The sequence below is a fragment of the Syngnathus scovelli genome, chromosome 11, assembly GCF_024217435.2.
Source record: "Syngnathus scovelli strain Florida chromosome 11, RoL_Ssco_1.2, whole genome shotgun sequence".
NCBI classification, from domain to species: domain Eukaryota; kingdom Metazoa; phylum Chordata; class Actinopteri; order Syngnathiformes; family Syngnathidae; genus Syngnathus; species Syngnathus scovelli.
Window position 1 is genome coordinate 9,345,462 of NC_090857.1, and position 25,242 is coordinate 9,370,703.

A 25,242-nucleotide genomic window follows, 5' to 3' on the forward strand; every position below is an offset into this window, starting at 1 on the left:
ATGCTGAGTTGAGCAGATTAATTGAGGCAAAAAAAATAATAATTTGTGACATCTTTGGTGCAGAGGAAACTTGTTGAAATGAGTCGAGGCACATGAAAGCAATTCAGAACTTACGGTGACACTGCAGAATATTTATTGAAATAAATATGCAATGAACACACTTTATTGGATACACATAAATATTAAATTTCAAGGCAGTTTTTTTTGGTGAATATTTAATCTGTCTCCAATTCTCTTATTTGTATCAAATAGATGTATAAATGCATGAATCCACAGATCCGGTTCCAATTAATAATTATATCGCTTAAAATATGATATAGTGTTAGAGCTTAAAGTTTCCTGCTTAAACGAGGGTTACATCTACGACTAATGGTACTCATTCATATAGAATATTGTGAACATTTAATATTTACAGGCTCAAAAAGGAGTGAATAAAGCTCAGGTCGTACTGTGAAAAGATATCTCGATACTGAATATAAAACTTTAGGATTTAGACAAATCTTGAGCATAATTGGAGTAAAACCAACCTCTACTATTTGCTTTCCGGTCTAAACAAGACGATGCTACTCTAATTTGAGTCATGCTCGGTCGTTAACACTCATTCAAACACTGGTTTAAATGCAATTCTGTACAAGGAATCATCGTTTATACACGCCAAAGTTTGTTTGCAAAACTTCCGAGAGCTAGCTGTGTGTTAGCAAAGTCGGAGTTGTGTAGATGAAACTGTTAAACAGTAAATTGGTGAAAGTTCTGGAATCTCACGTGAACCTGTGAGATGATTCATATAGCAAGTATAAATTCCCGTGAAAATCTTAGCCAGACTTTAGCAGGCCTGTGAAGTGCTGAAGAAGGAATGCGCATATCCATAGACAAATATGTCGTAAAATATATGAAAACAAAAGACACACAAATACTCTTTTACAGTTTTCTACTGGGCGTTAAGTACGGGCTTTTTTTAGACGAAGGCGCCACGTGGACCTCACGATGGCTTGTCACCTTCTTTCTTCAGACGGCTGTGCAAAAACATGGAAATAATATTAATTTTAATTAGTGGTCTTTTGATGGATTTGAAGTTTTTTGGAACGGGTAAATTAGAAAAGCTTGCCTACTCAACGTATTCAAGTCAGAAGTCAAGGTATGACATCTTTGATTGACCACGTAGAAGAGGTCCTCACCTGTAATAATCTTCCTGGCTGGGCAAAGGGCCTCCATGCAGGTGATGTCCGTGCAACCACTGCTGCTCCATGGCCATCCTCTGCAGCTCTGCCGACTGAACATGCATGGCCTGGAGCTGATGCGCGGCTGACATCTGAGGAATTGGCCCCTGGAGCTCTCGAGGATACGCGGCCCCTACGGAGAGCACAAAGTGACTCAAAATAAGGAAGCTGCCCAGTGTATTGCACACTACATTTACACCCGAGGCATGTTTTGAAATTGAACTAGGGGAACTGGAGAAAACTCATGCAAGCACAGTGAGGACATGTAAACGCCACACAGGAAGGCACGGGCTAGCATTAAGAACCTGTAAAGCAGACGTGCTAACTGCTATGCTATCTCATTTTTATATATGAATGACAAAATAATAACAATTAGGGGGGGGGGGGGGTATTCACAGAACACTGAGATGGGCAGTGTAACCTAAAAGACTTACCAAACAAAGGGTGGCGCAGCATCTCGTGGTCATGAGGAAGGTCAGCCAGCAAAGGGTTGGGGATAGGCCCCCCGGGGAAGGGGAACCGGGCCAGACGTGGTCCATTTGCCAGCGGGTCCACCAGAGGATGAGGGCTTGAACCTGTGAATGAGCATGAAATGTAAACCCAAATCCTTTATCCTGCTTGATGCATAATACTTGTAAATAATAGGCGCCAGGCAACTTCTGGGTTGCCAAAAAGTGACTGCGTCAAAAATGTGTTGTGTTTGGAGGTGTGTTGCCAAAATCAGTTCCTTAAAAAAAACTCAAAATAGCGCAGTGGAAGCCGTGAATGAGGGTCATCTGACAGCAGGAGGTATGTTTGTAACGTGCTGGTCAAACAGTTCAAACGCTCACCTTGCCCGAGGGGGTCCTGTTGGTGCAGGTGGAGGTGGGAGTGAATGTGCGAGTGTTGGTGATGATGCGGCGTCACGTTGAGCATCTGCAGCCTGGCTGCGGGATCTGACGCCACGGAGGCCATCCTCTCGGCGTGCAGCCGCTCGGCTGTGAGGCGCTCGGCGTAACTCAGCTCCGGGCGCAGCTGGGTACTGGCCAGCACCATCCTCTCCCTCTCCAGATGGTTGAGCCCCGGGTGAAAGGGTGCAAAGTGGTGAGGAGGCCCCGGGATGTGGGGCAGAGCCAGGGCCCCGTGCCTGACGTAGTGCTCCATGGGGTTGGCTGAGGGGTGCAGGGTTTCCATGTCAGGGGGCTTGACCTCGAAGCCCGGCTTCATCCTCTCGCGGAGCTCCCTCTCTCGGAGGTTCCTCAGCTCGCGCTCTCTCAGCCCGGGCTCGGCGCCGTAAAGGCCGGGCATGTGGTAGGCCAGCATGGGGTCACCGGGACTCAGAGACACGTAGAACGGGTGGTTGCGGTTGGTGGGGGACATGACATGGGGTCGGGCGTATTCGCTCAGGGTGCGGAGGGCCGGCGTATCGGGGCCGATGTAGGGGGGCACGGCGGCCACGGTGGTTGGCGGCTGCTCGTACATGGCGCGTCCGTGAGCGGCCAACTGAGCTTCGCTCATGCGACCGTCGTGGGAGGAGCTGCATGCTCGCTGGAGACAAAGACATACTTCATGTTTTGTGTCAAAGACAAAGGCGGTAAAATTTTGCACAGTCTGTGATGAAGTAGATGGTAAAAGTCGAAGTCAACGATGTGCTCTATATTTGGCAGAAGAATGGATGCCCCATTTGTTTTACTTACAGCGTTTCTGTCCGCCTCCCTTTCTCGCTCTCGATCGCGTTCACGCTCCTGCCGAGCGCTGAGCTCCGCCTCCCTGCGAGACCTCTCGAGGGCCTCCTCCCTTTTCTTGGCCAGCTTGGATGAGGAGAGCGGCGTGAAGAACAGGTCTGTCCGAGCGCAGGAGTTGTAGCCGCGATCCAGGTGTTTGATGAACCTGATGTCAACGACAGAGGCGCATTAGTATTGGCAATGGGTTTTGTTTTTCTTTTAGTCACACAAAACCATTACTTGATGCATTCTCGTTTTTGCTGCATTTGGGCCAACTTTATGTACGCTCATCCATCCATCCAAAGGGAAACTACTTGGACCGCAACCGGTCAATAACAGGGTCATTTTTAATTGTACATTCAATAAGTATCGATCCCCTTTCAGCTGCGTGAAAGTCAGCATGACAAACAACTTTGCTATCAATTCTCCCCATTTGATACACATACATAAAATACTGGATTGGAAAATAGTCTAAGCTGTGGCCATTAAATATTTAAAAGCAATTTGTGATGCATTTATTCAAAAGAGGAAGCATGTTCAGCCACATCATAGGTACTGTGGGGAAAGTAAAAACACACCGTGCAGACTGGCTGGCGTGGCTCGCCATGTTGATGACGGTCGGCTCCGGTGAAGGGCTGCGAGGTGGAGACGGCGGACTCTCCACTTCCTCCATCTCATCCAGCGGCTCCTCTTTGATTTGAATTTGAGGCGCTCCAACTGCGGCGCTCGGCGACGATCTCAGCCCGATGGGAGGGAAGGACGGCTGCAGGCTGGGGACGGGGCCGACTGAGGCCGTCGTGGCGGAGGCGTGAGGCTGCGAGGGTGCGCCAGACGGATGAGGGGAACCGGTACTCTTTCCAAGGTGAGGGTGCGCCTGAGAAATCACCGGAAGCTGGCCTGAAAGCGACTGCACAACTAAAGGCTGGGGCATGAGCTGAAGAGGTGGAGGGGGTGCGCCTGGAGGATGCTGATTGGGCAGAGAATTGAGAGGTTTTAGAGCAGGTGGGGGTGGAAGGTTGGAGGGCATCTGGGGGAAGGGGGGCGCCGCCTGGTGCGTTATCTGTTTGTGGGAAGGTTGAATCGGGGTGGTGGGAGGAGGCTTGATTTGGGGGCCAGAAAGAGGAGGCTGGGGCAGCTGTGACTCCCTAAAGAAGGGCGGGGGTCTCTGGGTCGGTGGCAGCGGGGAGGACACCGAGCTGAGAGCAGGTGGCACCTGAAATGCGGACGAGATGGGAGACTCCTGCGCCACTGCGGGTGGAAGTGGCGGCGCACCACAGAGAGAATGAGGGGCGGGCAGCGGGCGGCTGCTCGGGCCCAAATTGGCAGCGGACTGCGCAGCAGCTGGTTGAGGTGGTTCTGGAGATGGGGGCGATGTGCTCGGAGGTGAGCCAGAAGTGGGAGTGCTTTGTGGGCCCTGAGAGGGAGGGGCCTGCGGGACCGTCGCGTCAGCCTGAGCGGCCGGTGGGGCTGCGGGCTCTGGGGGGACGGCGCTCGGTTGGGCCGAAGAGTCGGAGTCGCTCTCGTTGCCATGCTGAGGGCTGGGAATGCTGGGGGAGGAGCTGCGGTTGTCCTGATCGATGTCTTTGGCATCACTGCTGCCGTCGTCCTGAGCGCTGCGACTTTCTGAGGAGCTCTCCTCCTCCGCCTCGGCTTCCACGGAACGAGAATCCTGCGGCTCCTATGGGGGGGACACGTTGACACACAGCTAACAGCTACAACATACCATGTGTTCAAGGTTTTCACCTATTGCACATTTCTCACCTGAGTCTTTGGCCTTTTGGGTTTGACTTTTTCAGGCTCGTTGGGCTCCTGAGGAGGAATCTCCCTGACTCGTTTCATTGTCTTTGGTGTGGCTGCCTCTTCCTTAACCTTCTGGAGAACAAATGCACAATTTTGAATGATTCTGATTAGGCAATGATATAAAATGCCACGGCAGTATAACTTAGAAAACAAACTAACCGATTGTTAAAAGCTTAGCGGAGTTATGACATACAACAACAAACTACTCTCAAGGCGCCCTTTGTCTGAATTTCAGCGGCTTGCTTAACTTCCGTGCAGAGCTGTGCTTACCTTGTTATTCTTCTTTGTGGAGTCATTCTTACTGTCTGCGTTAGATGCTCTCGCTCCACTCTGGGAGTTCTGGGTGGTGGACTGCTGATCCTCACCAGTGGGAGAGCCAGTGAGTCTCCTGTGGCCGCTTCTTAACGACGACAACTGCTGTATGTGCGAGAGAAAAAAAATCTCTCAGCATAAATTACCAAACGAGGAACATGTGAATGTTTGTGAGTGTCGACAAAGGCTGTCATGCTTACAGGTGCTCTGCTTCGTCGTGTCCTCATGCCATGTTTACTGTTCCCTTCCTCTTCCCCTTTCACGGGTTTGAACATGAATGACGTGCCTGAAGATTTCTGTCCCGCCGGCAGGCAGCCGTGCTTGTTTTCATACGTGCGGCAGGTTGTACACAGCAAAGGGTTGCATCTTCCCCCTTGGTGCCAATCCTTGGAACCTGTTTGAGGGAAACGCATCCTTAAAAGTTGCAAATGTACACAAACGCCACGCTCAGTCCGATCAAGAGTCATACGTACGTGTTGTACCGCAGTGGCTGCAGCTCTTCACTTCCTGTTCGCTGTCTTCACTGTCAAGTTCATCCTCACTGGCTGAACTTGCATCCACTGCAGAAGGAAAAAAAAAACGAGTCAATTTACAAATTTTGCATGAATGGAGAAAGAGAGAGCTAATTCCACACACACGGACGGGCTCACCAGAGTAATTTCGAGACGGGGCGCTCACGGGAGCAGCAGCAGATCGAGTCTTTGCCTTTCGAGACGACGGCTGCCTGCGTTGTTGTCGATAAGCTCGCGTTCCTGCAGCCTCTGGAGTCTTTTTCCAGTGGTAATAGAATGTGATCAGCTCTCCCTGGTGATTCAAAGGGCATTTATTTTCAATTCTGGATGTTATATTATCAGTTGCGCTGAATTAGTGTTGGACTTTATAGAGTGTTCACTTACAGTCTTTTTGCTGGGCAAGAAGTCTTTTCGAATACGGAAAAAATTCTTTCCATACTGTCTGAGGCCTTTGATGAAGCGTTTCTGAAAAGTGAGAAAATCATAAATTAGTGTAAATTATATGAATATTATTTGTCTTTCAAGATTTTCTGCTTCTGCTTAAAAATGATGACAGCTTTGTAGCAGGTTTACCGTCTCATAGTATAAAAAAAGAGATGTCTGTAACAAAGTTATAGCAGTAGTAATTCACCACATCATCCTCAGACCAGCACTTCTCAATAAGCCTTGGCAGGGGCTTCTTCACCAGACGCTGGAGAGCTTTTGCAGCATCGTAGTGGCTTGCATGCAACTGGGAGGGATATGCAGTGAAAGGTAAGTCATCTTTTGGTAGTGCACAAAAATTGAGATTTCATCCCACCATGTTGAGAGCGTTGAGCGTTGTGTCGTCACGAGAGGCAGCTAAACAGCCGTCCTCTGTGGATCCCCCATCACACATCCCTGCAAATGCCGCCATGCTCCTTGGAAAAAAAATATCATAAATGTCTGTTATATTTTTGCTCAAATTCTACTAGAATGACTTTTTTATTTTATTTGTATCACCAAGAAAGTAACACCAGCTTGGGCCCTGGGACTGCTGAAGATCACTAAAGTAACTTAATTCTAATCAATAGTGTCAGCGACACTGACCTCGCAGCTCTCAGGTACATGAGAAGGTCGCAGTCATTGACACCAGGTGTCCACATAAGCTCCTCACTCTCTGTCTGAGAATGAGAAGCTGGTGCAGGACGAGGCTGAAGCTCGGGAAGCTTTGCCTGCAACACAGCAACAAAATGGAGAAGATAGTAAAAATTTTCTTTCGGATCGTGAACTCAATAGAATGAGGAAAGGTGTACTGTATCTCAAAGCACCCAAGAGAGTTATTTCTAACAGCCGTTTTTTTACCTGATGACTTGGTCCCACTCTTATCTCGCCTTGAGTGCTGTTCAAGCTCCTGGAAGACATGCGAAAAATTTTAAAAATTTAAAAAGATCAAAAATGAAAGTCAATAAGTACTTTGCTTTGACAAATGACAAGCAGAAATCACGGGCGATAGGTTTGCGCGATCGCTGCTTTCAGCTGATTATCTCCGCTTCATCTGCTCAGTGATCTCGTTAAAACGCGGTGCCCCGCCCACACTTCGCTGCCAGCCAATGGGAGCTTCGCTCTGTTGACGTTTCCTGACATTAGGCCAAGAGAAACCTGACGCCAGCGGCCGAGAAGGCCTGTCAATCAATCACGCGAGGTCACAGACTGTTAATTTTCGCACCAGAACTGTAGTCACCATTACACGAACCAACGCTTGTTGTGCGCTCCCAAACGTGTCGGCCTTCATTTTAAGTGCAGCGGTGCTCCATATTGCTTATTGACGTTAGCATGCACTTAAAATGTCATGTTTGTGGCAACCCGCGTATGTAAATCCACACCGACCGCAAATGGTGTTTTAACAGCCGAGTCACAGAACGTACCCGCAAACTACACACATCGCATCACAACACGGCTCATTGCTCTATGTCGCCATTTGTATTGCATTGTAGCATCAAAAAAACGGAAGGCTAGCTGCAAAGGACCGTGACATTAGCACCCGAGCTGTTATTTTGGCTAGCTCGTTAGCCACAACTTCGTGACTGCTGACACGCCGACCGCTCCGTGCAAAGTGGACGCTAGTGATCACAAACCCCGAAGCGAATCCAGTCCACAACAAGGCAAAGAATGCAGAGGGAGAAAAAAAGAAACAAGTTATTTACCTCCGCGGGCTGAACAGGTCGTCCATGTCGACGGGTGTTCGGCTGTGGCTTGTTGACACTACGCAGCTCAGCGGGGCGACAGCCGCGCGCACACACACATGCACTCACACACATACACACTAACTATGCCAATCCCCTATTACATGGCTATTCAAAATGGAGGCGCTGTAGCGAAGGGAGTCTGTTTTTTTTTCCCCTCGCTCTCTCTCTCTCTCTTTTCTCTCCAGTGCAATGACCTCAGCAGCCACACCGCGCAGCCTTCAAACTTGTCGAGTGTGTACAAACTGAGCAGCAACGGATAATGTGATGCAGGCCATTGCTTTCCAGAAATGCCTCTGCAAATGCAATTTGTTATTAATGTGACATCCATCTGCAGAATCTGGTTTTGCACTCTGATAATAAAATCTCAGTGCGCCAGAACATTTTTATTTGTGTTTGTGTTATTATGATCAGTAGGATTCAGTGCAACTTGCAGTCAGAATATTGTATTACCATTAAATTATCTTTGTAAAGGCAGAATTTGTATAAAGCTAAAAAGAATATTTGCATCGTGCAATACAACATCCGACTCTGCTAAACATCTGCAACAGTCAATCTGTAATGTAATAATATTATTTGTATTGCACAACAAATAATAATTTTAAATCGAATGTCTATTGCAGGAGTCACCAACTTGTAGCCCCGAGTCCATGTTCTAAAAAGAAATAGGTCACCAGTAATGGGGCATTGATTTCCTGGGAATGTTGGAATGATTGTTTGGAAATGTAAGCACTTGCAGAAATTCATAGGAACAGTGTTACAAATTGATATTTATGCACTTCCTACATTGTTGAATCAATGTTTATCATTATTGTCATCGATCATTAACATGATCAGTGTCTTCGCATATGAATATTAATGACAATAATACATATGCAGTTTACGTAAATAAAGGCAATATGAGCAAATTGTAGCTTTTTTTGTAATTGCGATGTGAATGAGCCTTAAGTTTCATTTTCTTTAATGACATTGATTATAAAACAAGTCTGTGAAATTTTAATTACTAGTACAAAATTGCTCAAGGACAAGTTTGCGCTTCATAATTGGGTGTTTCATTTTTTTTAATGTAAAGGCTTCTGTTCAAAACAAAGCATCCATTCTACAAGCAACATCATATTTGGAATTATAAGTTCCCCACTATAACTTATAACTTATCCATTAACTAAATAATTTACCAGATAAGCCATAAGAATGTATGTTTTTCATGTTGAGATATTTTATTAATGAATGTGACACATTATCATTCAAGTGATCACAACAGTTTAGAAACACACCATCTTCTCATTGAGTTTTTTATTGACTAGATCTCAGAGAGCACTTGTTCTCATAACTAGTTAATTGTAGCTCTGAATAAATCTTAATGTTAATTTTACTTTAAATAAAAAAATAATTTCAGTGCTTCAGTTTTGCTTGCCATAATTTCTGGATATCCTGTTTTTGAGGGTGTAAATTTACAGTGGCAATGGCTGTCTGAAGTTTTTCCCTGCAAAACAAGCTTCATCTCCCAGCCCCTCTTCAATTCTACAATACAAACGCTTTCAATTAGTTTCACGCACAGGTTATTTGTGCTTTTGAGAAAGGCACAACACAGAACCAACTCAGGCATGCAACACCATTCAGTCGCAAATGACACTGAAATCACTCTCCTGCCTGCATGCATGCCATTTAATTCTTTGGTGTGTAACGCATGAGTGCACGAGGCATTATATAACATGCCTTTTTCTCTCAGTAGTGCTCAGCAAAGATATGCAGCAGAGAGAATATCACCCTAGAGGGATTAGCTGCAATACATTCAAATACTTTTATTATATCAAATAAATATACAGATAAATCTGAAGTGATTCATGAATTGGCTAAATTTTTGGCTAAAGAGAATCATTATTTGTTTATGGGTATTTTTTAAGGGACAGGTGGCTTAGCTATAGTTGAGTGAAACTCAAAAAATGACAAAAATAATTCAATGTCCAAAATCATTCACGCTCAACGTTATAAATCTGAGTATCACAAGTCATATGTGGGCTCCCTCTAGTGGTGGGCAAAAGTATCACTAAATTAAATACAAATAACATTTAACAACATTTAAAACAAGTGTTGCATACTGATATCTATTTGCTACCATGTTCAATCATCGTTGATTATAATTATGAGAAATCCACAAAGACGGGTATTATTGCAGATTTTTTTAAATTTCACAAATGGTAAAAAAAAAATTATGGATGACCCACCTGAGAATCTGATTATATTTGGCCAAACGCTCAGAGCGACAAGGTGCCCCAGTCTTGATCTGAAATTGTAGAAATAGTGTGTTGTGTTGAGCCTTAGTTCCCTTAGACAACATTTGGGGTTTTCATCGCTTCTGGCGTCTCTACCTGCCCAGTGCACAGTCCGACCACCAAATCCGCGATGAAGGTGTCCTCCGTCTCTCCAGAGCGATGGCTTACCATCACTCCCCAGCCGCTCTCCTGGGCCATCTTGCACCTGAAAAAACAAGAAGAAATTATTTATTCCCTCCAGGTGAGCCACCCTAGATTGTTACAAATCAACGTACGCTTGCATAGATTCTGTTACGGTGCCAATCTGGTTGACTTTAAGCAGCAGACAGTTGCAGGCCTTCTCCTCCACAGCCTTGCAAATGCGAGTCGGGTTGGTCACGGTGAGATCGTCTCCGACAACCTGGATGTCGGTGCCGGCCGTGAAGTCGCTCCACGCGGCCCAGTCGTCTTGGTCAAATGGGTCCTCGATGGACACCACTGCGAATTGAGAAATGTGTGCTGTTGAATCGCATGTAAACAAGAGGTGTTAAGCAGAGGTGACCTGGATAATCCTTCACAAAGCTCTTGTAGAGGTCAGCGAGTTCTTCGGGAGCAATGTAGCGCGAGGGATCGTCGGGAGACTTGAAGTCGAGATCGTATTTTCCCTCCCGGTAGAATTCAGAGGCTGCCACGTCCATGCCAATCACAACCTCGTCGGTGTATCCCGCTTTGGCAATAGCCTCCTTTATCAACTCCAGTGCTGAAGTGTCAAACGTTGCATTCAAATTTGAAGAAAAAGACAGGAAATGACGCTGCATGTAACATTGAGTCAAGCGTGCTTACCTTCCTGGTTCTCCAAAATATTTGGAGCAAAGCCGCCTTCATCGCCTACATTGGTGGCATCCTGCCCGTACTTCTTCTTGATGACATTTTTGAGATTGTGGTAGACCTCGGCTCCGATGCGCATGGCGTCCCTGAAGGTGCTGGCGCCAACTGGAAGGATCATGAATTCCTGCATGGCAAGCTTGTTGCCTGCATGGGAGCCGCCGTTGATCACATTGAAGGCCTGGTGACAGTGAGGAACAAGAGTTGTATTAATTGTTTCAAATTTCAAAGACTTGCTGTGATTCATTGGGGGCACAGTGAGTCACTTATGGGGTGGGGGATACGGTGTGAGCAAATGAGTAGTACAAAGTCTCACCGGTACAGGCAAGATGACTTTGGGGTTTCCTGCAAGGTCAGCAATGTGACGATATAGAGGGACTCCTTTCTCTGCGGCGCCTGCTTTGCAAACGGCCAGTGACACACCCAGAATGGCGTTGGCACCGAAGTTAGCTAAAAAAAAATAATTACATACATGTGAATTGGAATTCTGCATATATACAGTACAATTCTTTGCCCATACAAGTTGATTCACATTTGATTCACATCAGTCTGAATGTTATTGAGTAATTCAGAACACAGCCACATTCCAGTTATAAGAGGGCTTGAAAATTGTCCAACCACATTGTTTCAATCATTTATTTCTACTTCCCCTGTTGAAATGATTTTTTTTTCAATTGGCCTGTACAGGGTATGAGTCACATTTATGGTGGAAAAAGTCATTAAAAGATTTATCTTGTTCTCATTTTTCTCTGTCTATCTATCCATTGCATTAGAGTGGGTGTTTTTTCTTTCATCATTCACAAAATTAAAAGAAAAGACATACGACACTTAGTCATTTGACCTGTGGGTGTTTAAGGCCACACTAAAAATAAAATGTCATAAAAAATAGAAGATACAACAGAAAGGATTGCCATTTACATTTGTTCTCTGTGCCATCCAAGTCGATCATCATTTGGTCAATTTTGTCTTGCTCGACAACAGATACATCCTGAAAAGTACCAAATGAACACATCAATAAAAAAAAAGTAAGCAAATTCAATACAAGAATGATGAACTTCTTACTTGGTCAACAAGTGCAGGTGCAATAGATGAATTTATATTCTCGACTGCCTTTGAGACGCCTGTGGTTATGAAAAGTAAATATCAAATTTGAGTAAATAATTCAGCATCACATTCACCTATGATATTTCACACTTTGACCTCACCTACTGGAACATTTACTGTTTTTGTATTTAGGAGAAATTCAAAAGGTCTGTTTTATAAATAATAATCATTTAACAATGCCACCATGGACTAAAAGGTGCAAACCTTTGCCAAGGTAGCGTGACTTGTCGTTATCCCGCAGCTCCAACGCTTCATAGATTCCCGTTGATGCACCGCTTGGTACAGCTGCCCTGAACAAACCTAAGAATACCACAGACAAGAACTATGTAAATTACAAAAATCACCATTTTCAATCTTCTTACCTTTTGCAGTGTAAAGGTCAACCTCCACTGTGGGGTTCCCACGGGAGTCAAAGATCTCTCGAGCATGAATTTTGAGAATTGACATGATGGAGCACTTTGATATGAAGGAGAAAGATGAATGAGTGATATCAAGCTGTCTCTTAATAAGGATATACACAATATCAACACAATAATATTAAGCAGAAGCAAAATATCCTGGCTATAAATTTTGTTCTATCAATTTTGTTCAGAAAATATGTCAGACTCACCTCTTTTATTGACTCTTTCCTAGGTGAGACTTCCACGCAAAATACCTTGACCTGTCTTCAGGTTTAGTATGCTGCTCCTCTCTAAATTGGATTAGGATGTCCTCATCTGATTAGTCACATGACAGTTCACCAGTGCAGTGGCTGCATCTGTCTCAGCAAAAATAGCTCTTGCCCATCTTAAACGGTTAAAGACGATTGCAAAGTGCAAATTACAATGACAAATACAGTTGAACGAAATGAAATTTGTTTCAAAGTTGTGAATGTGCACTGATGCTACCTGGAGGTCAAATTAGGAACAACACATTGACTGGCGTGCATAAGTCTACTTGTCCAATAGGGGGCAGCAACGCATACTTGTTTTCGACATACGGCGGAAATGGCAAACCGGAAGCAGATCCTCTCAAGAAACCGTTTGAATTACCTTACGGACGAAGTGTGGTTAAAATTGTGTGTGTTTTCAATATATTGGATAACATTATGTCAGGGATACCTCCAGATACATGGCAGCCTCCCACTATTTCACTGGAGACAACGTATGTGTTTTTAAAAATCATTTAACGCTAACACGTTTAGTAGTCGCTGCTGATATGTTCTGTATAAATACTTTCCTCTACTTCTGTCCTTTACGTCTCAATCGTTTGTAACAATTTAGTTGTTTTCTATTAAATCCTTGCATGAATGTTAATGTAACTCTTACATGCAAAAATATATTGCGCCGCAGGATGGGGACAATTGTGTTGGAACTATACTGGAACCATGCACCCAAAACCTGCAAAAACTTTGCTGAACTGGTTAGAAGAGGATACTACAATAACACAAAGTTCCACAGGATAATACAAAACTTCATGGTGCAGGGTGGTGACCCTACTGGAACAGGTTGGTTCATCTCTGTCTTGCAATACAAATCTGGCATCTGTCTACCCATTGGCAAACGCCGAGATCATGAAACACTGACATTTTAATCAAAGCTTCTTATAATAAGCTCACTCATAGTATGTATCTCTTTTCTAGGTCGGGGTGGTGCCTCCATATTTGGAAAACAGTTTGAAGATGAGCTCCATCCAGACCTTAAATTCACAGGTAAGCCACGGTTCAGTCAGAAATCAATTATGAATAAATGATTAGAAATTCTGTCACATTTACACGTAAAAAATGTGGTGAACGGCAAAATCTAAAGAGCGTTGAAATGAACATCCTTTGTTAAGGTTGCACTGTATATGTACACTGACTTTTTTTTTCTTTCCCCATTAGGCGCTGGTATAATAGCTATGGCCAATGCAGGACCAGATTCAAATGGAAGTCAGTTTTTCCTCACGCTCAGACCTACTCAGTGGTTGGATGGAAAGCACAGCATTTTTGGAAGGGTTCAGCAGGGGATTGGAGTACTGAACCGGATTGGGTTGGTGGAAACCAAAGGGCAAGATCGACCTGTCGATGATGTAAAGATTATCTCTGCCACTGTGTCCAACTAATTTTTTTTTTAATAAATACTTTTTAAATGACTTTCTGTTTTCATTTTTTAGCTGCATAAGTAGACAAAACAATTGAGGAACAAAATTTTATTATAATTTATGTAACTCAATTTCTTCTAATGGAAAATTCACAATATCATAAAATATTTTGAAGTTTTGGATTTCATCATACAGATTTAAAGTCACATGTAAAGACAGACAGTATAAAGTGAATAATAAATAAATCAATAAAACTTCAAGAAACCTTTATTAAAGTGATTATAGATACTATTAAAAATAATGCAGCCAGCAACAGGCTAAACACTTGAGGCAGACTTGGAACTTGGAAGCCATATCGGAGTTGAATTTTTATAAGATAATACAAGACAAAATATTTGTCCCAATGTGCCTCATTCACTGCCAGCCCGGTTAAAATGGATCTTTGACATTTATAGCCGTCAATGGCGGTGATTAGTCAGAGGTAACGCTGGCATAATTTTCACACCTGATGCCTACTTTTAAAAAGAGAAAGAAAATTAACATTTCAGTGAATTTGGTTTGATCCTCTATCATAATAACTGACCCAACATTGGGCAATCTTTCATGGCCTGCATGATTTGTTGTGTGTGTGTGTGTGTGTGGGGGGGGGGGGGGGGGGGTTGGGGCTTTACAAGCAAGATTCTAATAGTCCCTAATAGTCATTCTGCAAGTGTGCAGAATTGTTTTACTTGTTAAGACATAGTGTACTAGTTGATAGGTCTCAAGGATATTGGATAAATGCTCAAAACAACATTCCATTAGTCTGCAGTAACTTCTGACTTGCACAAACGAGGCGCTGTTTGTAGCAAACCAAGGCTGAGCCACCGCTCTGACAGCCTCCGCCTGTGTGGATTCTTTTCCGTAGCAACAACTTCCATGACCCCATGGCTGCATTTAGTCTTTTGTCACCCCCCAAAGTGACAAACCACCAAAAACGTGACAGTCCACTTCCCCGATGAAGAAAAAATAGAACTTTCAATGCCAAAATAAAGAAGAGAATGCTTGCTTGATGGGGAAACTCCGTTTATAGCAAAGTAGAAAATGTGCATAGGTTTGAATTTATGAGTTAGTCTGCTTGTTTTGTAACATGCTTATGCATGCTGTTTGGCTCGCATTCTACAAAAGTGCAGGCAGTGTGGGGAAGGTGCCAAGAGGGAAATGAAGTGGAAATGGCCAAACTGGCGCTGTGACACCCAGCAGTGCGCACGTGGTCAGATGAGGGACAAATTCAACTAACTAGATGGTGCAGGGAACTAAGCCAAGTCTTGCAATACCCCCTATGGGTCCAATAAACAGAGAGCGAGTAGGAAAGAGAGTGGCTCTGTCATCAAAATGGCGGGGCTACACTGAAAAAGCACACAGAATACACATTTAGACAGTATGCAAAACAACATTCCATACCTGATGATCAGGCCTGCAAAGTTAAGACTCAAATGGAAACAGGTATAGTAAAACTTAGGCTGGTAAAATAACCCATATAAAGAAATGTCTGTGCAGACACTGTGTGCTTGGAGGACACAAAAAAAAAACAATGTAAGCAGGGTACAGTACACACATACTGATTTTTAAGGATCTGCAAGTGAGATCTTCCTGAATATCGTGTGCGGTGTACAAGAAATAACCAGCACAGCGCCCTCTACATGTAACAATCGGAGCACCATTTTCCTCCCCCCAATCCAGATATTCGTATTTGGTGTAGTATCAACACTGACCTGTGAGAGGTAGCATAGTGCTACAGGGCACACAGACTGCCTGAAAATACAAAAAAGAAGAACGCATAGTAGTGGTGGTGGTAGTACAGAAGTAGATGAAGTGTTGTTAGCTAGCGGTTGTCAACTTTTCTGCTTGTCATTTCAATTTGAATTTTCCCATGAAGTCACACATCTCTTGACATGTCCGTGGCCACAATGTTAGAGGTTGATGGGTTTCTGTTTTGTTCTGGTGCTTATTGAGAGCCCCTGCTGTTTTCATTCTATTTGTAGCCCCTGGGTTAAGAAAGCACGCCATTTCCTTTCACTGCTATGCAGATAATAGTTGGATCTATGAATGGTTCGGCAAAAAGAACGCTTTCCCCTTAAGCCCACTTAATGGAGTAAACTTCTTACACTTCAACATTGGATATTGGCCAAACGTTGCTGTGGTGTTAGTATATTAAACATGTAAGATTCTTTATACACTCTCAACTTTCTGGCACTTCGCACATCCTAGAAAATTTATAACGCTTGATATTAACTGACCAGGGCAGTTTGACAGGAAAAACTAACACAAGTTGGTCAAGTGGTCTTTGTATTTTAAGCCTATCCTCCCGATCTCGACCTTCAACATGGCGGACAAACCAATAGCCATCACATGAGCTAAAGCTGTTAATGCAAACACTCAACACTTTACTTTGTGTCCAGCAACAGAATTAGTTTCAGGTCGCTTCCTAATTGGCTTTGATTTTGTTTCACGTCACAATTGCAGAACCTCTACCTTAACCAAAATTGTTGTTGAACAAAAACGTAAGGATTTACTGTCATAGATGTTGAACACGTTTGACATTTCCAGGAAGAGAAAAAAACAACAACCTTTTAACACACTTTAACACACTCTTCACTACAGGTTAACCTTCCAGACACATCCAACAGTTGGGCATTGGCTGATTTTTTGAAAGAAAACAAAAAAAGACAGAAAATGCTCAAATTGTATCAAATAATTTGTATGTGTGTGTGTCAGTGTCTTTGGTAAAGGTCATTTGCATTTGTACAGTATAACACAGAGATGAGAAGATCAGAACATTCTGCCCCAAAAAGGGTTGCTGCATCTGGAATGACTGACGGAAGCCATTACATTAACACTCGTATCAGTGTAAAAATAGGACTATATCAAAATTCTCTACATTAGATATAAATGTCAAAACAACAAAACACTCTCTTATAAAAAGAATGAGGAGGGTGTTAGAAAATCCTCCCAAGTCTTTTTTGTAACTGAAACATGGTAGTAAATAAAGCGAAGCTAAGCACAAATGCAACACAGTTATTCCTTTGGTGCAGTCTGAACTGAGACCGAGTGATATGCGTAACATGCATATCTGCAGTTCTACTTTTTTTGTTTCGTTTTTTTTTAACCACATTTCCCCCCAAAATTTTGACCCCTTTCCGAATAGTGGAACCTTAGACGCTATTAATGCTCAAACGTCTCTCTTTCAACAGGTTTGAGCATATCCACCCCACGATGCATACTAGTACACTGAATTGTCAATTGACAATTCAGTGCACTAGTACAGGGATTATCAACCGGTGGCCCGCGGCCCTCTCGTGGTCTGTGGCGATATTACATGTGGTCCGTGAAATTGGAAATGGAAAATAATTGTAACAATTTCAAAAATAAAATGGATTCCGTATTTAGACTCGATTTATTTTCCAGGTAATTTTGTGAATAATTTACCCATCGAAATTATGTCAATGTAGCTGAGATTTCCAAAATTGACAGCGATGCAAATAGCCTGTATAGTGTAACTTTAGCCTACTTTAGTGTAAATTAAAATAATATTCCGCCAAAGCAGTGGTCCACGAGCTGCTTTTTGGTTATAATGGCGGTCCCTTGGACAAAACCAGTTGAAAATCCCTGCACTAGTAGTACGACTGTGTCTGCTAGCAACCTTTTTCCACATACTAGTATGACGACTATGGCATACTAGTAGGACAAGTAGGACAAATGATTGCACTAAGGCACTTTGCTTCAAAACTGGCTGGAAGAGAAGCTCTAATAGCACGGCCCAGTGGGAATTTCACAGTGTTCCGGATTAGCCACTCTGGGCCTGGTTTTGTCCTACTAATCAAAGTTGTCCTAATAGTGAGCAAACATACAGTAGTAGGGAAAACATTACGATTAAGATACAAAACAATCTCTTACCTTTAATAAGGAATGAGATGGATGTAGTAGAAACCTCACAAATCTCATTTATGTAAGATTAACTGTCACACAATTGTAAAAAGAAGTTAAGCACTAAAATAACAGTTAAACCTTTGGCGTTGTCTGAACTGAGGTCTAGTCAAATATATTTAATTAGTGCGCAGTATGCGTGCTGGCTGTTTACCTTTTTGGAGACATCAGAAACCCATGTCTTTTTTTTCCAATTTTGGTCCCTTTACAAATTGTCAAACCTTGGGGTTGACTTTGACGTGATTAAATGGTTTTCGTGAAAGATGGCACGAAAACAATATTTTGATTTTAGACATGGCTATGGCACTTGAACACAAAACCAGGTAGAAGAGTTTTTCCAGGTTTACCCCCCCTAAAAAAATATATGAATGCCAAACCACAAATTAGCGGAGGTTCACTCCTATGCTGTAGCGTAATAAAAACACTTTCAATAGACTGATTTGTAAAAATTTTAAAAACTTTTTCTAACTTAGGTGTTTTTGTGTACCCATACACTGCATAGAATAGCTGACCTAATTTTAGTAAACAACCTGATCTAATATATATACTGTACGTACAGTATATATGTATCGAGAATGGCATTCAACGGAGGCTATTTTATCGGTTATTACTGTTTTTGCCATCATCGTGAACGTTTAGTGCAATGCGAAGAGTCGCCATTTCCTTCGCCATCACTGGGAGATCGTCTGCACATTGGGTGCTTGTCTTCAGACGCTACGGGCACACAAGGGTGTGACATTTTGTTAAGGAGCAAAAACATAAAGCGACGGCGGCTCACTGAAGCACCAACCTGCCAAAGAGTGCCCTTTCCTTTGGCCAATTTGCAGATCATGGCAAAAGGAATCAGAAAGAGTGACGACAAAGCAAGGAACCAGCCGATCCAATAGGCCCAACGAGGATACACATACGTGTTGTTGTACCTGAGCGGTGTGTATCTCAGCATCAAGAACACAAGTGTTCCCTGTAAAAGAAGACAAAATGTCTTATGAGATCAACGCATACAAAAGGGAGGCTTCGCTGCACTTACACTGCATATCATAGGTGTGACGTAGAGCCAGCAGTACTTAATCAACGTCAGAGGTTTGTATCCGATCATATCCTCAATGTTGTCGCTGAAGCGTTCAGCACCTAAAAAGACAAACGCATTTTGATGAGAGTGATTACTATTCGTGAAGTGATTTTAATTGCGCGCGAGACCGTCTGCGCAAAAAAAATAGACCTGCTTAGTCTTCCAAAATAGAGCCCATAATATGTGATCCATCTATTTTAAATATAGCTCTACAAGGTTGAAATTGCATAACAGAGCCTGTGGTTATTTTTATTAGACAGCTTGTTTGTCGTCTGCATCAAAATAAATAACATGATGGTCGTTTACACTCAGATAAATGTAGAATTAAATCATACTTAGATTATTAACACTACATGATGAATGATAACTATTTAGTGTTAATAATGTCTTGCCATAAATCCATCCGATAACCACTGACTGGAGGATGGCCATCAAAAGAAGGGTGGGACCACTGCAGACGTAGTGATCAAAAATCTGCAGAATGTAGGAACCGGCCTACAACAGAAAGAGATAGTTTCTCATGAACCCAAACAAGAGGTTAGAAATTATGTTTCATTCCATTTATGTACCAAACATCATCGTGCTGGTATTCAATTTTGTGCCAGCCCGGTGACATTTTGAAATGGGACGGCATCCCGTTATGAAATCAATATTAGGGTAGGGCAAACCCTGCACGTTGAAACAAACTCAGCGAAGGTCGATGAGGCCTGGCAACAAATTGAAGCCAAAAACAAAATGATATCCCATTGGTGGGACGAGGCAATGTCTTGAGTTACGAGTCACGCGACTTTCAAGTTTTAGGGATGTGAGTTGTTGTTCAGCAAAAATTGGAGATGTTCCAAAAACAATTTAATTCTTTTCATTCTATTAAAAAAATTGTTACTCTATGTTTTGTATCAACTTGTTAAAAATATGATACAAAACGTTTTGATGATTAAGGCTTTTCCATTCATTTTAATGGGGGAAGGATGATTTAAAATATGATAAAATATTGAGACAGACAGATAATTAGTGAATAATTTGTACGATTGAAGGGTCGAAATAATTGATGTGAATAACTTTTTGCACCTCAATTACATCAGTTTCCCATATAAAAAAAAAAAAAAAAAATAGCCTCATTACCCTGACTTCTTACCTGTGACACCAATAAGTTGCCAAAGAGATAGCAAAAAAGACAGATTAGCAATAAAAGGAGCTCTCTGCGATATCCTTTTTGGATCTGGGCAGGGTACATATCCGTTATAGAAGTCATGATGCTTTCGAGTCCAGCAAACTAAGGAAAAAAAAAGACAAGCGGTCAGCTAACTCCAGAAACATCCCATCCGAGGTTTCAACTGACCTGACCATCGATTCCCAGCAGAATGATCATTGTGAAAAAACACACAGACCAGACTTGAGGCCATGGCAGGAGGCTGATTGCTTGTGGGTATACGATAAAAACAAGTCCTGGGCCTGCATAAACCCAAAGCCCAAAGTTTAAGGAGAGGCTCTGCCACTTTTGCATTTTGGCATGCATGACTGATGAGGTCATACCTGAATCTGCTACCAAAGCGATGTCCACACCCTGTTTTTGGGACATGTAGCCCAGAACTGAGAAAATAGCAAATCCACCAATGAAGCTGGTTCCACTGTTCAGCAAGCAGAGAAAGAAGGAGTCCCTGGAAAGTGCCAGAAAATATCAATGAGCAGCGGTTTTATGGCCAGTGAACTATAAAAGAGCAATTTTAATCACAGACAAATAATCCATTGTACTAATCAAGTTTGAAACCATATTTGATCAATTACTGTGCTGGACAAAACAATTTGTATAACAGGATTGAAAATGATAACTAAAAGTTCACAAAAGAAAATAAGTTAAGGGTTCAAATGCAAAAGCAGACATCTGCATTTTTTTTATGAAATGACCAAAATTTGTTTTAAAAATTACAGTTTTGAGTTAAGGCTACGATTTTTGCATTTGGGGTGTTCTAAGTGAATTTAAATGTTTTTATAAAATTAGGAAGGTAATTTTGAAAAAAAAAAATCACCACACAGTCTTTTATTTAATTTCGTTCCAAAATCAGACAACTCCAAGATAATAATTTTCCTGAACATTTTGTTACGTGATAGCTTTTGCGCTTCGTATCGTAAAATGGCCTCGTGTAAAATAAAAATTGCTCACCTGTAGCAATTGTTGTTATACTTGTTGTAGCTCCCAAGTGTGGTCAGACATCCCAAGCATATGGCGTAGGAATAGAAAATCTGAGTTCCAGCATCCATCCATACCTATCACATGAAAAGCAGCATTTATAAACAAAATGACCTCACACAAATTTTTTGCTAAACGTCAATATATATTTACTACCTGTGGATCGGCGAGCCGTGACGGATTGGGGTACAGGTAGTACTTGATGCCAAGCAGGGCACCTGGAAGGCTCATTCCTCTGACGAACAAAACCACTAACATGACGAAAGGGAAGGTTGCTGTGAAGTAGGTGGCCTAAATCGACGAATAAAAAGTATTAAAAAAAATAAAAACAGCAATCGCTGATAGCTGATACTTGTTTTACCACGACACAAAGTGTCAAGGACAAACAGGATGGCGACAGAGCCTATTTTCAGATTACGCCTGGCTGTATGTCCCCACTGATGTTGATACAGCTCGGCTCAGACAGTGAACGGGCAGCGCCGGTGTCTGCCGTTGCTGTTTCGACAAGCATTAGGAAGAACAAACTGTCCTCAAAGTACAGATACTTTATCTAAAACAGACTCGATTCAACAATCCCTTTGGCACATAAAAGTGTAGCTTTCTGGAGGTGAAAAAATTGCACGTTAAATAGACGACGTTGAGTTCATCTGGTTCGGAACTGCGTTTCAAGTTTCGTGAGAGCCTTGCCCCAGCGGGGTGCAACTCTGCCCTGACGAAATAGCCCCGATAAACATGAAAGAATCCCCGAGTCACAAGGGTCGTTGTGAAAGTGAGCGCAAAAAAAAAATGGATACCCATAAATAACACTGTACATTTTGTACGAGTAGATTTGGATAATGACATTCTGGGTCTTTTTTTTTTTTTTTTTTTTTTTTTTTGCTTATGGCTCCTTTAGGATACTGGTGCTGTTTGGAAAATGAAGCCACTTCTCATGTTATTCTTTCCGAATGCACAATAATAAAAGATGGGCGGGTGAAAGAAGTCATGCAGGGATGACCCTCAAACATCTCACTGCTGCAATGAAAATCACGTCAACAACTTTTGACATCAAAGAAAATATATCCAGCCGTGCGCATAAATTATTTGCAACGCATCCGAGGAAGAGGAATTGAATTTTTGTTTGAGTATTATTTGGCAAACAGCTATACAATGGATTTTGTGCCCAAGCTATTAGGGAGAACTTTGTGGCTCCAGAGAAGAGCGGCCAGAGTGAAGATGCACATTAAGCAACAGGGGGCAATTTTGGTATTGGCGGGGCCATGTGACACGTGGACCGTAATTCATCCACCACCTGTGGCCAGCATCCTTACTTCCCGTCACTGGCCATATATATTGTGAAGTTACCAAGACAGAGTGGAAAAGGACTCCCAGGTGTCAAAGCCAAGGTTCGAGGGCCGCATCCGACCAGCTGTATCACTTTATGGGGGCCTACTGAAGTCTTGTTCATTACACAGATTTTTTTTCTCTCCTTTTAATTAATTAATATTAAAAGCTTTTTTTCCCCCACCAAATAACCACAATTGCACAACTAAACCTTAATTTTATTGAGGTCAGCTATGAAAAACCAGCCGTTGACCTGCAGATGCAAGTAGCTAAGTGCAAGCTGGCCCTGAGAAAAAGGGAAAATTAGATTATTTTGGAGAGGTGTTACATATTTTTGAAGAGGAACATTTGTTTTGGATTTGGAGCTACTTGGAAGTCAGCTATCTTTCAGAGGAGATTGTGGCCAACTTTGGAGGCTGAGCAGGACAGAATGTTCATCTTCAGTATTTGTAGCGTTGCGTCTTTCTTACCTTCCCAGTGGATCGCACCCCCTTCCAGACGCAAAAGTAGCAGATGAGCCAAGCAAGAAGAAGGCACAAAGAAAGCTCCCATTGGATCTTTCCCAAAACTTCAATGCCGGGGGAGATGTTTAGCACGCGTCGTCTGTAAGCAAATCAGTTCTTGAATAAATAAAAAAACAAAACATAAATAAATAATAAATAAACCTACTGATTCCCAAACAAAACATAAATAAATAATAAATAAACCTACTGATTCCCCGAGATATTCTTAGCCACCCCATTGCCCCCCCAAAGAAAAAATCCTAGCTGCGCCAGAGTAACTTCTCCTTTGTCTGTTCAATTCTGTTAATTACTCCAGTATTTTTTTTACAACAGCAATTTGAAGTTGCAATATGCATTTCCATGAAGCACCCAGGACTCCACTATTTTAGTCTTCCAAATCTACCTGCCCTGCACTTCTATATAATTTAAAAAGTATTGAACCCCCAAAAAATGGCTTACCGCCAAAACTCTACAACTGATGATGAAATATTCACGCTGGAAGTCCAGTTGGAAGAATAGTTGGTCAATACAACGCAGGAATCTAAAATATCAAAGCTACACGTTAGACACAGACATTGGATTTTTAGCAGGACGACAACAAAATAAAACAATGCTGATATTTGATGCCGCGTGTAATTTTAGTACTTGTGTTCCATGTGTTATCACACGTTGCCCATGGCATTTCTCTGGAGAAAGATGAGAAGAGGTAGAGAAACGCCCAGGCTAAAATGACCATGTAGCTTATGCAGCCATAGAAAAGGATGAGTTGACCGGCGTATCCAATGCCTGAAAATAACAACTCACGTTAAAACAATTTCTTTATCCTGCTTGTTCTTTTGAGAAGAAAAAAGTGCTTTGCCTTCAAATAAGGGGCAGATCTTCCTCCAGCACATGATTCCCCCTTGGCTAGTGTACTGGCCAAGAGCTGTCTCCAGAACAAAAAGAGGGACACCGCAAGCCCCAAGGAAGAGGATATATGGAATGAAGAATGCTCCTGCAAGCAAAGGTACAAAGGGTCAGCAGGACGAGACAGGATTTTAATGGTTACTAATCATGACAGCCTTTTATTGAGCTGCCTTCGGATACATTCCTTTCTCGTGAGGAACCTTGCCTGATACTTACTTAACTAGTTGTGCAACTTATGTTATGAAAATTTGGGATGACGTCGAGGGAGCAGTTACACAAATTCCACCTGCATAATGCCACTAACATCACTTCCTTATGTCTGCTCTTTTTGTTTTGTTTTTTTGTTCACGTGCGTGCTCTGCCCAGTCAAAGAAAAGACATTAACATAAAGATGCTCCTCTTTTAGATATAAACTGAATGGGCTGCCAAAAAAAAAAAAAGGTTGAAATCAGTTCAGTTTTGATGGGCAAGGTTTTGCGTGCGTAAAAACACAATAAAACTCTAATGATTAAAAGGATACAAAATTTCCGGCTTATAGTAAGACATAAAAAAAAAAATGGTGGTGTTCAGCCAAGAATGTGACTACGACACGTGCAACGTTATTTTCTTAGTCTTTTCCAAGCTGTCAAAGCAATTTGCCTCTAATGTGTAGCAGAGGGCACACAGAAAGATTAGCATTGCAGGGGATGGCTCCCAGGGACTTGGCAGAGGCTGTAGTTAACTTTTACTAATGGTCGGCTGACAAAAAAAAACAAAACATTTTATTTGTGAGGGTGATCAACTTTGCTCATTGAGAAAAAAATGCGCGCGCGCTCCTTACTTCACAAGTCAATAAAATGCAGAAAGAAATTATAAAGTTTAAAAACAGTTTTCATGCAAGCAGTAGAGATGCGGGTTTTTTTTTTTTTATTTTAGGTGTTATACTTCTATCCTGGATTAAAAACAAATAATAACTCTTACCACCGCCGTTCTTGTAGCATAAATAAGGAAACCTCCAAACATTTCCAAGTCCGATAATTGCACCAGCCACTGACAGGATGAACTCGCTTTTGGTAGCCCACTTGCCACGCTCTTTGAGTCTTTGTGGGGATGTCTTAGGAGAAACGTAGCAAATCCTTCCGAGCGAGTCTGCCATGCCGCTTGCTGAGTACTCGGGTCGTGGGGGAGATGCAAGGTTGGACTGGATGGGGAACTGTCTCATAACGGAGCTATGTAATGGATACATAGCGGTTTGGCCGCA

General features: G+C 42.5%; 4 protein-coding genes across 6 annotated transcripts; 1 reads left to right on the forward strand and 3 right to left on the reverse strand.

The window, feature by feature from the left end:
• Positions 1 to 110: 110 nt before the first annotated feature.
• On the reverse strand, positions 111 to 7,917 carry rereb (arginine-glutamic acid dipeptide (RE) repeats b). 2 transcript variants are annotated; one of them, XM_049733298.2, is made up of 17 exons: positions 7,710 to 7,917; positions 6,868 to 6,916; positions 6,613 to 6,737; positions 6,344 to 6,443; positions 6,176 to 6,274; positions 5,929 to 6,009; positions 5,683 to 5,836; positions 5,506 to 5,592; positions 5,233 to 5,426; positions 4,991 to 5,137; positions 4,682 to 4,789; positions 3,499 to 4,598; positions 2,894 to 3,086; positions 2,048 to 2,744; positions 1,652 to 1,792; positions 1,176 to 1,350; positions 111 to 1,013 (listed from the first exon to the last, which is right to left on the reverse strand). In XM_049733298.2, exons 1-17 carry the CDS (start codon positions 7,733 to 7,735, stop codon positions 980 to 982), a joined length of 3,510 nt encoding a protein of 1,169 aa, XP_049589255.1. In that variant the 5' UTR covers positions 7,736 to 7,917; the 3' UTR covers positions 111 to 979. The 2 variants fall into 2 exon arrangements, with proteins under 2 accessions (XP_049589255.1, XP_049589254.1); XM_049733297.2 differs by having other exon boundaries at positions 4,682 to 4,792; positions 7,710 to 7,915.
• Positions 7,918 to 8,942: 1,025 nt separating this feature from the next.
• eno1b (enolase 1b, (alpha)) lies at positions 8,943 to 12,830 on the reverse strand. Its single transcript, XM_049733351.2, has 12 exons — positions 12,600 to 12,830; positions 12,352 to 12,445; positions 12,194 to 12,289; positions 11,948 to 12,006; positions 11,804 to 11,873; positions 11,202 to 11,335; positions 10,844 to 11,066; positions 10,563 to 10,760; positions 10,297 to 10,498; positions 10,118 to 10,226; positions 9,974 to 10,032; positions 8,943 to 9,269 (listed from the first exon to the last, which is right to left on the reverse strand). Exons 2-12 carry the CDS (start codon positions 12,434 to 12,436, stop codon positions 9,200 to 9,202), a joined length of 1,305 nt encoding a protein of 434 aa, XP_049589308.1. The 5' UTR covers positions 12,437 to 12,445; positions 12,600 to 12,830; the 3' UTR covers positions 8,943 to 9,199.
• A 114-nt stretch (positions 12,831 to 12,944) lies between these two features.
• On the forward strand, positions 12,945 to 14,101 carry ppil1 (peptidylprolyl isomerase (cyclophilin)-like 1). Its single transcript, XM_049733385.2, has 4 exons — positions 12,945 to 13,132; positions 13,321 to 13,475; positions 13,611 to 13,679; positions 13,851 to 14,101. The coding sequence occupies exons 1-4, from the start codon at positions 13,077 to 13,079 to the stop codon at positions 14,069 to 14,071; spliced, it is 501 nt and encodes a 166-aa protein (XP_049589342.1). The 5' UTR covers positions 12,945 to 13,076; the 3' UTR covers positions 14,072 to 14,101.
• A 198-nt stretch (positions 14,102 to 14,299) lies between these two features.
• slc6a11a (solute carrier family 6 member 11a) lies at positions 14,300 to 25,242 on the reverse strand. Of its 2 annotated transcripts, XR_007484550.1 has the most exons (15): positions 24,963 to 25,242; positions 23,956 to 24,090; positions 23,742 to 23,882; positions 23,556 to 23,637; positions 23,064 to 23,196; positions 21,427 to 21,561; positions 21,244 to 21,347; positions 20,616 to 20,740; positions 20,422 to 20,534; positions 20,218 to 20,355; positions 19,475 to 19,577; positions 19,041 to 19,141; positions 18,804 to 18,974; positions 15,802 to 18,727; positions 14,300 to 15,435 (listed from the first exon to the last, which is right to left on the reverse strand). XR_007484550.1 is itself a non-coding variant. In XM_049733326.1 (14 exons), exons 1-14 carry the CDS (start codon positions 25,225 to 25,227, stop codon positions 18,611 to 18,613), a joined length of 1,863 nt encoding a protein of 620 aa, XP_049589283.1. In that variant the 5' UTR covers positions 25,228 to 25,242; the 3' UTR covers positions 14,300 to 18,610. The 2 variants fall into 2 exon arrangements, 1 of the variants encoding a protein (XP_049589283.1); XM_049733326.1 differs by having other exon boundaries at positions 14,300 to 18,727.